Genomic DNA, 11,827 nt, shown 5'->3' with positions numbered 1-11,827 from the left:
CGGTTTAGCGCCTTCAGCCCAGGGCCTGATCCTGGAGACCCCGATCAAGTCCCACATCCGGCTCCCTGAGTGGAGCCTGCTTCTCCCTCTGCCTGTGTCTCTGCCTCTCTCTCTCTCTCTCTCTCTCTGAATCACCCTGATTCTGGCCCAGGGCTTCTTGCTTCAAATCTTGGGTTTTTCCCCACCCAAGCCCCTGGATCTCTGCCCCGAGCAAAGACGATACATAGAGGGAAGAGGTTTATATTAACTAGACCTGCAACAATGATATGGGGTCTTCACTCCAAACATTGGCTAAAACAACTGCTGGATAATTAGGCTTAAAGCAGGGCTGCCTGTATATCTTCAAATCCCCCCTGTTTGCACACAATAAGTGCTCAAAAAAAGGTGTGTTTTATTGAATAGACATACAAATTCTCCAGGAGGAGATATTTCAGCATAATTATAGAGGAAAGGAAATAGGGTAACTGAAGAGCAGATTGGGGGTGATATGGAGGAGAGAGCTGAGCATGAACATGCTCTTGACCCAAAGGGGTCATTGGTCTGTCCAGTGTAACAGGGCACAAGTAAAGAGTTTTGACCAGCACTGTTCAGTGCTGCAGCCACGAACTGCATGCAGCTATTTACACTTAATTAAAACGAAATCAAGTGTAAAATTTAGCTTCTCAGTTGCACTAACCAGATTTCAAGCAATAATAGCCACAGGGAGCTCCTGGCTACTGCATTGGACAGTATAGATAACATATAATGTGTCATCATCAAAGAATGTTGCATTGGACAAAGCTGACCTAGATCCTTGGAATTAACAGAACTTCATCTCTGCTTCTAACCTGGCCTACTGACATCCTCTTGTCACCCTCTACACACCCCCGCCCCCTAGGTCCCGGTACCATCAGCGCCCCCATCTGCCTTCCTGAGCTTTCTGCTCTACAGGGAGTGATACTGTCCTCCTGGTTTTCACCCCACAGCGCCCTGTGGGTAATAAGTGTTTGTTGAGGTAAGGAGCCCTCGATTAGCTTTTGCTAAATGCTTAAGGCCCAAGAGGTGAATTAAGTGACAGGAGAGAAGACATCCCTGCTTCCCCTCTTTTCTCACCACCCTTCCCCCCTCCCCGCACTCCCTTTCCTGGGGCCCCCACCAACACGCCAAAGCGGCACAGCTGCAGAAGCTCCGGTGTCCAAACTACCCGGATCCACGCGAGTGTCTACTCCGCGTGTCCAACCCATCTAACTGGTGAAGGCGTCTTTGTTCCCACGATGATTTTCTGTCTTCCTCCACCTTTGGCGGCCCTGCACCTGGCGGGGGCTCACTAAGTGTCCGTCAAACGTATGGACGAACCGGTGCGTGGACGGATGCACCGACGGACCAACGGAGGGACGCGCGGCCCGCGGGCCGGGGGGCGGGCGGGGCTGGGCCCTCGGGGGCGTGTCCTGCGGGCCGGGCGCGGGCGCCCCCGAGAGGCGCGGCTGGCGCCGCAGGGCCGGGCGGCCGCGGAGGGCGGGCGGCGGCGAGCATGGAGCGCGAGCTGGAGGAGCTGGCGGCGCGGCCCGCGCTCCCGGCCGAGCCGCCCTTCCAGGCGCTGGTGGAGGCGGCGGGCGGCCGCGGGCAGGTGCTGCTGGTGGGCGAGCTGTGGGAGCGCGAGCAGAGCCGCGCGCTGCTGCGGGACTTCGCCCGGGCCGTGTTCCCGCCCGAGCCGGCCGCGGGCAAGCCGGGCGGCGCGGGGGCCGGGGCGCCGGGGGCGCGGGGGGCGCGGGGGGCGCAGGGGGCGCCCGGGCCGGCGGGGGCGCGCGCCATCCGCTCGCCGCTCGTCTTCGTGCTGTGCCGCGCGTCCTCGCTGAGCGCCCGGGAGCCGCGGCGCCGCCTGCGGGAGATGCTGCGGGACGTGCGCGGCCGCCGGCGGACGGGCGCGGCGCTGGTCGGGGTGCTGGTGGCCGAGGCCGGCCCGGAGGACGCGGCGGCGCCCGGCTTGCGGCTCCTGGAGGCGCTGCTGCGCGCGGTGTTCGGCCGCCAGGCGGGGGGCCCCGTGCAGGCGGCCGCCTACTGCCCCGGCCACCCGGCCTCCAGCCTGGCCGTCCAGGCGGCCGCCTGCAGGGCGCTGCAAGCCGCCGGGCCCGCGCGACCAGGTGAGACCCGGGGCCCCGGAGGGCGCGGGCGGGCGGCGGCTGGGGGGGGGGGCCCAGGCTGGAACTCCTTAGGCCAGCTTCCCACCTGGCGCACCACGGTAAACTGAGGCCCCGGGAGGGGAGGTGCCTCACACTCGGCCTTCCAGGTAGAGCCGCGCGGGGCCTGGGCACGGGTCCGCTCTGTTCCGGAAGGATCCAGAGAGCCCAAGAGACGCAGGGGCTCGGGAAAGCCGAGCCGACCAGCTCAGGGCAGGAAAGTTGATGGAGAGAGGGTGGGACCGTGCTGGGAGCTGGAGGGAGGCAGAGCACGTGAGAAAGCCTCCGGAGGCCCAAGTTCCAAGTGGGAAGGGGATCAGGGGAACAGGGACCAGGGGTTTGGCGGTGCCTGGAGCTGCTAGACAGACGCTGTGCAGCCAGGGATGCGGCGCTGGAGGCTCAGCGTGGAAGCACCACACAGGGTCATAGGGAGAAGATAAGGAATAGATGCCAGGACTTGGAGGTGTGGGCGACTGAAGGCCCAGAATCCTTCTTGGCCACCCACTCTGGTCGTGCACCCACCGCTGCTCTCCACCTTCTGAAGCGTGGAAGAGGAGAGTGAGGGTCTGTCATCAGCAGAAGTGTCAGAACTCTTCCACCCTGGTGCAGAAGGTTTCACAAGAGCCTTTCCGGATTTTAGGATTAAAATACTGACATTGAGTACAGCTGGATCTGGCAAAGCTGAGAGGAGCAGGATTGTTGTTGCTCTCCCAGATGTCTTCCCCACCCCACCTTCCCAGCACCTGCTGCCCCCCGCCACCCCCTGCCCAAGCCCTCCAGCCTCCCCTTTTAACAGCTAAAGAGTTAAGGAAGGCAGAGACTGTGTTCTGCTCCTCTGAGCATTGGTGTGTTAACCAGAAACTGAGAGATGCCAAGGCTTTCAGGGGGCCTTTTCCAGCAAGGAGACCTGGTACCTCTGATGTCACAAATGTCCCAGGGCTACCAGCTAGCTTGGCCTGCCTGGGTGAAGACCATGCATCTCAGCCCTAGAGCTTGCCCCAACCTATGCACGACCCCCCAACCCCACCTCATGCCTACAACTTTCTGTTGAGTCTGTGGTAGGAGCTAAACTTGAAACTCTATAACCAGTGTCCTGAAAGACATAGGGCATGTCCTGAGGTGGATTGTTATTGTGATTGTGGTTGCCAGCCCTTTCACTGACCCCGCCCTATGAGGGAAAGGAGGGACTTTAATACAACCAGATTTTCTGCTCCTAATGAACTGGAGCCTAGAAGATTGAGTTCTTAGTCTCTTAGTCCTCTCCCATTCTCTAGGAACAATTTTTTTTTTTAAAGATTTTATTAATTGGGATCCCTGGGTGGCTCAGCGATTTGGTGCCTGCCTTTGGCCCAGGGCGTGATCCTGAAGTCCCGGGATCGAATCCCATGTCGGGCTCCCAGTATGGAGCCTGCTTCTCCCTCCTCCTGTGTCTCTGCCTATCTCTCTCTCTATGTCTGTCATAAATAAATAAATAAATCTTTAAAAAAATAAAATAAAGATTTTTATTTATTCATTTATTTATTTTTTATTTATGAGAGACACAGAAAGAGGCAGAGACACAGGCAAAGGGAGGATAAGCAGGCTCCATGCAAGGAGCCATATATGGGACTCGATCCCTGAAATCTGGGATCACACCCTGAGCCAAAAGCAGCTGCTCAACCGCTGAGCCACCTAGGCGTCCCTCTAGGAACAACTTTTAATTCCCCAGAGCCAAGTGTGCCCTGGCCTCCTTGTACACCTTGCAGTTGCCTTGAGTAACAACCTGCTTCTCCCTATTCACCTGACCAATCCCATCAAGAGATTTGGGACTGAACTTCCTCCTCCAGGAAGTCTTCCCTGGCCCTCCCCACTCCCACTTGTAAATTTGCCAGTGAAATCCCATAACTCTTAACCACCTGGTTTTGTCACTTCCCTTTTGTGTGTTTAACCACCATTATACCCATTTCCCAACACCTTGCCCTGCATGCAGAATCCTTGCCTCCTTTTATATTTTTATTTTTAAAAGATTTTTATCTATTCATTCATGAGAGACACACAGAGAGAGAGAGAGAAGCAGAGACACAGGCAGAGGGAGAAATAGGCTCCACGCAGGGAGCCCGACGCAGGACTCGATCCTGGGACTCGATCCTGGGACTCCAGGATCATGCCCTGGGCTGAAGGCAGGCGCCAAACCACTGAGCCACCCAGGGCTCCCCCCTCCCCCTTGCCTCCTTTTAAATACTAACACTTAAGAAATCTTAACACTTTGCAGAGGAATCATTCTCTACTTTTAAAACTCGTTTCTACTTTTATAAAAACATCCTTAACAACGTGAAACCTTCCATTAATGACCAAAAATCATGAATGTAATCATAACTCCCTGTCCACTGGTTTCCTCGGGGCTTTTGCAGAGTGGACAGCGCCATGGATTCATGTTGCTAAGGTTTTGCTAGCAACTGCATCTGGCTTTTTAAAGTTTTCCATTCTCTTTCCTCACTGCCTGCTGACTGTTATACGTTTAGGTTGCCGATCCTTGGCAGTGACCTTTTACCTAGTTTATGTGCTTAATCCAGTTGAGGATCCTAATCCTAATCCAACGAAGGATCCAGTTTTATTAGGAGTGGGTGCAAAGTAAGAGTAAATCGGTCCTGAGTGAGGATTTATGAACAGGACATTTTGTGTTCCAGTTGGCCTTATTCCAGAGTTGGGGCTCTCAGATGCTGAGTGGTACTATAATAAGGAAACTAGACTGAACATGTGATCGTTTTATAGTAATTATCAGAAAGATTAAATCTGTTCCCATTGAGAAAGAGTTTGAACTAAAACTCGGGGAAATTTCTGCTCTTTGAGTATAATCTTTGGTGCTGTGTAATTATTACTGGTTTCATGTCATTTTTGTCACTACAGCTTCCCCAACATGGTACCTATATCATAGGGTTTTGTGAGGATAAAGTATAGCAATCTTTTTTCAGGGCGGGGGTCAATGTTGGAAATACAAAAACTCCACCCCTTTCACAAATCAGAATCTTTGTTTTTTTGACCCAGACAGTTGAAACTAGGGCAGTTGATAATTGAAGCTCTTGGTTTGCTGAACAGAAAATCTCCCAGTCCTGTCAAACATGCTCACCTGCTGCGTCTGGGACTTTGTGTTCTTTCTAGCAGCAGGACCCTGGGAGAGACCGGGCCTCCCAGCACTGCTGGCATGCTTTTCCTGGGGTCCCTGGAGCCGGGGGAAGGATCCAGATGCCACCTCCCCCAGTGACCCAGCTCAGGGTGAGTGTGCTGCCTTCCTGGCTTACTGGACCCTTGGGACTAGGTGCTTGGGATTCTGGGAGTGGTCATGTGTACACAGGGACCTAAGGGATAGAGTTGACCAATATCCAAGGTGGAACAGGGTGTGGAGGTGAGTGATGTGAGGTGCTCTTGTACCAGGCAAAGGGCACACAGCGCCCCAGCAGGGCTCTAGCCCCATGGGTCTCTCACCAATGAGGGCAGCTGGTGTGGGCAGGTCTGGAATGCAGGTGTCTGCCCCATGCACGCCCCATGCACAGTGGGGTGCTTGGCACCAGAGCATTCCATCCTCTTGTGAGGATCCAGGGAGTATCAGGAACAAGTGACATTGGAGCTAGGGGCTGGAAAATGGGAAGACTTGGAGAGGAAGTGGTATGAACGAAGGCTTGGCGGTGGCATGATGTCACACTCGGAGAAGGAGCCCCTGTCCGGAGAGCGGGGGTTGAGGTACAGGAGACTGGTAGGGCTGCGGCTGAGGAGGAGAGTTGGGACCAAACCAGGACCCTGGATCCAAGTCTTTCCAGAATAGTGAGCTGTTGGCCATTTCTGAGCAGGGGTGACCAGATTGGGAGCATTTTGGAGAGGTGACAAGGCAGGGAGAGACAAGAGGCAGAGCCAGTGAGGAGGGCACTGTGTAGTCCCAGGAGGAACAACAGGCAGCCTGGACCCAACGCTGGCAGTCTGGAAACAGAGAAGCAGGAACTTAGCTGGAAACCATTCTTAGGGGAGGATCGTCAGGCTACTAAAGGGAGAAGCAGGGGAAAGACAGTTGTTCGAAGTCCACAGGAGCACCCAGTAGGCATTGAGGCTGTTGTGACAGAGATAGGGAGCCCTGGGGGAGTAAGTTGTAACCTGCTAAACGTGTGTGGCCCACACCCCCAAAGTGTACGGAACAGTACAGCTCTGTCACAGAAACAACGGGCAGTGTTTTAAAACAAACCTTTATTGTGTCCCTTATGTTTACAAAAATCATTAGGCGAGGTGTCGGCCTTCCCTCGGCACAGAACACGTTACTACAAACTCAGCGGCTTAAAACAACACCCGTTAATTCCTCTGGATCTCCGTGGGTCAGGAGTCCGGGCAGGGCTTAGCCGGGCCTTCTGTTCAGGGGCTCCCAAGGCCGCATTCCTTCCTGGAGCGAGTCCTGCAGGCTCACGTGGCTGTGGGCAGAGTCCGCTTCTTCGCTGCCTTCCCGGTGGCTGCCAGCTGGGCCTGTGCCCGCTCTCATGGCCAGCCCTCCGCACGGCTCTCAACACAGCAACGGCTTCTTCAGTTAGCAGGAGGCTTGGTGGTCTCCTACAGTGTCAGCCACAGGAGTGACTCACTTTTGTCATATATGGTACCCGAATCAAGGGAGTGACTATCCCATCATATTCACAGGTCCCATCCACACTGAAAGGAGGCGGTTATACAGGATGAGTACGCCAAGGGGTGGAAATCTTAGGGGTCATCTTAGAATTCAGCCTATCACAAGGTGAAAGCTCAAGAAATTTGAAAAAGGAGAACAAATATTAAAATCATTTGCTTAATTCTGTCACTCAAAAAACTATCATCTGTATTTTGGCACAGATCATTCTGTCCATGTAGCTCCTTGTGCTACTTAAATTGTAATAAATACAATTCTAGGGGCACCTGGGTGGCTCAGCAGTTGAGCATCTGCCATTGACTCAGGTTGTGATGCCAGGGTCCTGGGATCGAGTCCTACATTGGGTCCCTTGCAGGAAGCCTGCTTCTCCTTCTCTGCCTATATCTCTGCCTCTATCTCTGTCTCTCATAAATAAATAAATACGAATCTTTAATAAATAAATACACTTCTATATAATGCATGAGTCATCTGTGAAATGTGTCAGATATTTAAAACATTCAATTGCAAAAATGTTAACTTCAATCTCTCCATCATCATTTTGGATATTTCTGGAAACCGAAAGGAAAAAAATAATAAAGTAAAGGAATCTTAAACAATTTTTTAAAAAGATTGTATTTATTTATTCCACAGAGAGAGAGACAGAGAGAGAGAGCAGGCACAAGCAGGGGGAGTGGCAGAGGGAGAGGGAGAAGTAGGCTCTCTACTGAGCAGGGAGCCTGGGGTAGGGCTCCATCCCAGGACCCCGGAACTGAGCTGAAGGCAGCCACCTAATAACTGAGCCACCCAGACTTCCCAGAATCATAAAAAACTTTGCATAAATCTTGGATAACTTCCCTTTCTGTAGTATATACCCAATTTTTCAAAGGTTTTATTTATTTAAGTAATCTCTACTTTGATTCCCCAGGTGGGACTCAAACTCACAACCCTGAGATCAAGAGTTTTATGCTCTTTGGACCAATACAGCTAGGTGCCCCTGTAGCATGTAACAAATTATTTACTCTCCAGTAGAAGTGAATGTATTAAAATTGCATTCATGGACTATGCATATACATCCATAACATATAATAAATAATAGGATCATACGTACAGACATTTATATATACTGTTTTTCTTTTTTCTTTTTTTATATATACTGTTTTGGAATCTACTTCCTTCACAGTAACATTGTGAGTGTGCAATACTCCACGGCAGTAATTACATACCAATAACATCTTTACTCTTTGGGGGGAATGGTAGGTAATTGTAGATTCGCATGCAGTTGTAGGAAATCATACCAAGAGATCCTGTGTACATTTGTCCCAGTTTCCTCCAATAGTAGCATCTTGTAAAACTGTAGGATAATATCACAACTGGGATATTGACATTGAAACAACCCACAGATCTTGTTAAGATTCCCCCAGTTTTACTTGAATTTGTGTGTGTGTGTGTGTGTGTGTGTGTGTGTGTGTGTTTAGTCCTACAGAATTTTATGCGTCTTTTTAAAAAATATATTTTATTTATTTGAGAGAGAGAGTGTGCATGAGTAGAGGCTGGGGGCAGAAGGAGAGGGAGAAGCTGACTCTCCACTGAGCAGGGATTATGCATCATTTCTAATGCTTGACTCCCACCATGTGGGTGAGTCATTGAGTCCCTTCATTGGACACTAAATTGGTTAGGAATCTTTTAGCTGCAGGTGGAGAAACCATGACTCCAGCTGGCATAGAGGCAAAAGCATTCAGTATCTCACCTAAAAGATAGTCTAGAGGAAGAGTCAGCTTCAGAGCTGATTGATTCAGGAGCCCAGTGACCCCATCGGGGACCCAGGTTCTTCTCTCTGCTGGGCCACCCTTAGTGTCGTTTCATCTGGGCTGGAAGCCAGGTGGCTGTAGCAGTTCCACTAATTATTCCTAATTATTTCCTTAGGATAAAATCCTAGAAGTGGAATTGGTGGGTCAAAGGGTATGTACATTTTTAAGGTTTTTGATTTGTACTTTACTGTGGTTTTTCAGTAGATATTGACTGGGGCCAACTTCCTCCCTTTCATTCCTAGCTTACTCCCTCATGAACTTGACTTCTGATTGAGCGATTCCTTCCCTTGTGTTTCAGATCACCTCCAGGATCCTGAGGAGGAGCTGTCACTGACAGCTATATGTCCCAACGGAGACTGTGAGGACCCTGGGAAGGGGTCGAGAGCCTGTGATGGACTTGTCCATACTCCTGCTGAGCCCACTGGAGACCCGAGATGAAGCCTGGGCTCCTGGCCTACCTGCACTCTAACCTGCACACTGGGGACTGGCTCTTTCTCACCGAGTTCCCTTGCCTCTATGTTGACCTTGGAATGTTGTAACTACACAGAGGCCCCACCTGTCAGGGGCTGCTGCATTGAACCAGCTAGGGAAACTTATTTTCCTGGAACCTGCCCCCCACCTCATATTTGCTCACTCTCTGATCACAGTGAGGTTATTAGGTCTTTCTGGACCTCGGTCTTTCTACACCATTGGGACAGATGGCTGTCTACTTTGAGGTTTTGTGGTGCTGTGGCAGCCCATGGTGTGTTGGCATGAGCATCCATCATTTCAAGTGCAACTGGAAAGAACTCTGGATCAGCTGTCATCAGATAAGGAAAGGGTGGGGAGCTTAGACCTGTCATTGAACCTTTGGGGCTTCTGTTTCATACACTTGAGGGACTATGAGCCCAGGGGCTCTTAACCCAGGGCCAGACTGCCGCTCCAGGTAGCACTGGAAGCTTGTGTATGCGTGTGTGAAACTATAAGTGTGTGTGTGTGTTTGTTTGTGTGTGTATTGGGAGGAGGGTTACTGTGACCGTGAGGTGCCCCTGGAACTTAGTGAGCTTCTCACAATGTACAGGACAGACTCCAACAGCAAAGACTTATTCCACCCAAATTGCCCATCATGGCACCTTTGAGAAACTCTGGATGAGCCAATCTCTTCTCTGAAATTCTAGGAAGTCCCCATCCCCCACCCCAGCAGAGAGGGTTGGGCTTCCTGAGATCTTGGCTGCCAGAGCAAGCTGGAATAAAAGACTGCACTGCTGCCCTGGGGACCTATTGGGTCAAAGCCAAGACATCCACATGCTCTGCATGGCCTCTTTCTTCCTCATGTTGACATTGACTTTCTGTGCCAAATCCTTTGAGAATAAGGATCCTGGGAACTGCCTCCGGCACCAAACAAGAAAGGTAGGGGTATGGATTATAAGGATGTGGGCCTTTATCTCAATCTCAGGCCCTTGTCCAAGGTCAAAGCAGACCCAACCCAGAAGTGCCAAGTTCCTGAATCCTTTTTTCTCTGTTTATGAGTCAGACCGGGTCGATGATATTCCCTTAAAAACCAGGAAAGCCATCTGTTCACTTATGGAAGGAACTCTGCATTACCTCCCTTGCCTTCCTCTCCTGCCCCTGGAGAAATGCGGTCTTTGGAATGGCAAGAGCAGCTCCTGATTTTCCTTGGTAGGAAGCACTGTCTAAGGGAAGTAGCTAGATTCATTCATTCGTGCATGATTTGCTCAGCGAACATGCAGTTGGGCTCCTATCTACCCGGATTCTATAAGGTGCTGCATACCTTCCAGTAGTTACGTTGGCTTTCATCTCTGATACCAAAATGTGGAATTGGAAACCTGTGGCTGAGGGGCCATGTGATATCAAGGAGGGTCCCTCCTGGCTCTGTGCTTCAATTTATTCTTCATAATATGTAGCCTGGTTCTATCCTTTCTCTGCCTGGTGGGGATAGTGTGAAGGCAGGCAGGGTGACGTCTTATTTGGGGTTGGTTAGTAGCAGGTGTCATTCTAATAATGCAAGGCTGTCTTACCAATAGGTAGACCTGGCTGACCTCCTACACATGAATGAACTCAAAGAATTACCACTGATTTTGTTTTAAAATGGGGAAACTGGTATTTTTGAAGCTGCTATATTTTTCTATTTCTCTGTTAATTTCTTTGTAATAATTGGGTTGGAGTCTTATTATTTGGTGGGGGGAGGGAGCTTTTATTAAGGTAGGAAATTATATAAGGCAGAAGTTACAAGGCACAGTCTCTGCTGTGTTTAAAATCCTTTTGTATTTGTTGCCAGTATTTGAAACTTGAGAGATTGCATGTTAAAAAAGCTGGTTTTCTGGGTGGAGGATGGGGCATGCCATTAAGTCTGGTTTGCTGTAATCACCCTGCCCTGGAACCCTCCTCCCACCCATCTATCCACCCTACCACTGTACTTCACTCATCTATGCCACCTGCCTGGTCCTGGTGGACATTTGAGTTTACAAACCTGTGGCATAAAGGGTGGTATACATATTTTTCATTACTTTCAGTTTCTCTGGTGACTAGTTGAAGAGAGAAGGTCTTTACTGAGATTTGTGTTCTGCTTCCCAACTGGGAAACATGGGACTGAGATACTTTGGGACCCAGGTTGGCTTTTTCGACACATGGCAAAGATAACCATGATCTTTTTAGGAATAATCTGGTTGATATTTTTCTTAGCAGACAGAAGAGTTAGGTGCTGGAAGGGATGACCTTGGTGGTAGGTCTCTTCCCCAAGGACTCTCAGAAGGCATGAAGATTGGGGTGGGCCAGGCGAGGGCCTCCGCAAGTCACAGTCGGGGCTGGTGCATATTAATCCTTCTAACATGGCAGTAGTTGTGCTGCTTCTGACTTGGATCAATAATTCCTTGTGTCTAATAAAACCAAATAGTACCTCATTGCTGTCAAATCAAAACCAGAATGGATCTTCCCCTTTATTCCCATAAAGTGTAACCTGCAGGGGTCCTTGGGAACAGGGCGCCTGGGAAAAAGGCAGGAACTTCTGGAATAGTTTGGCCTAAAGGACTTCCAGTCCTGCCCTGGGTGACATCTCCACAACTCTATTGGCTGGAATGGGAAAACATGTAGCTCGAAAGTAAATGTTTGAAAAGAGATTTTTTTCAAAGATAGCTTTTAACTTGGTGTTTAAGAGGATGTGTGTGTTTGTGCGCACACGGACGAGCATGTTTAACGAGATAAAATGGCCTTGCCTAAGTCTCAGAGGGCCCTTAATAATATTTGTCTCA

At 50.5% G+C, this 11,827-nt stretch overlaps 1 protein-coding gene across 4 annotated transcripts; it reads left to right on the top strand.

Moving 5' to 3' along the window:
• The first annotated feature begins 1,467 nt into the window (after positions 1-1,467).
• Positions 1,468-11,496, top strand: C9H2orf72 (chromosome 9 C2orf72 homolog). 4 transcript variants are annotated; one of them, XM_072719189.1, is made up of 4 exons: positions 1,468-2,120; positions 5,298-5,408; positions 8,695-8,730; positions 8,878-11,496. In XM_072719189.1, exons 1-3 carry the CDS (start codon positions 1,511-1,513, stop codon positions 8,697-8,699), a joined length of 726 nt encoding a protein of 241 aa, XP_072575290.1. In that variant the 5' UTR covers positions 1,468-1,510; the 3' UTR covers positions 8,700-8,730; positions 8,878-11,496. The 4 variants fall into 4 exon arrangements, with proteins under 4 accessions (XP_072575290.1, XP_072575289.1, XP_072575288.1 ...); XM_072719188.1 differs by having other exon boundaries at positions 1,469-2,120; positions 5,295-5,408; XM_072719187.1 differs by lacking the exon at positions 8,695-8,730 and having other exon boundaries at positions 1,474-2,120.
• The last annotated feature ends 331 nt before the right edge of the window (positions 11,497-11,827 follow it).

This window comes from Vulpes vulpes, chromosome 9, assembly GCF_048418805.1.
Source record: "Vulpes vulpes isolate BD-2025 chromosome 9, VulVul3, whole genome shotgun sequence".
Taxonomy (NCBI): Eukaryota; Metazoa; Chordata; class Mammalia; order Carnivora; family Canidae; genus Vulpes; species Vulpes vulpes.
The sequence above is the reverse complement of the archived record's forward strand: the minus strand, read 5'-3'. Positions and strand labels throughout refer to the sequence as shown.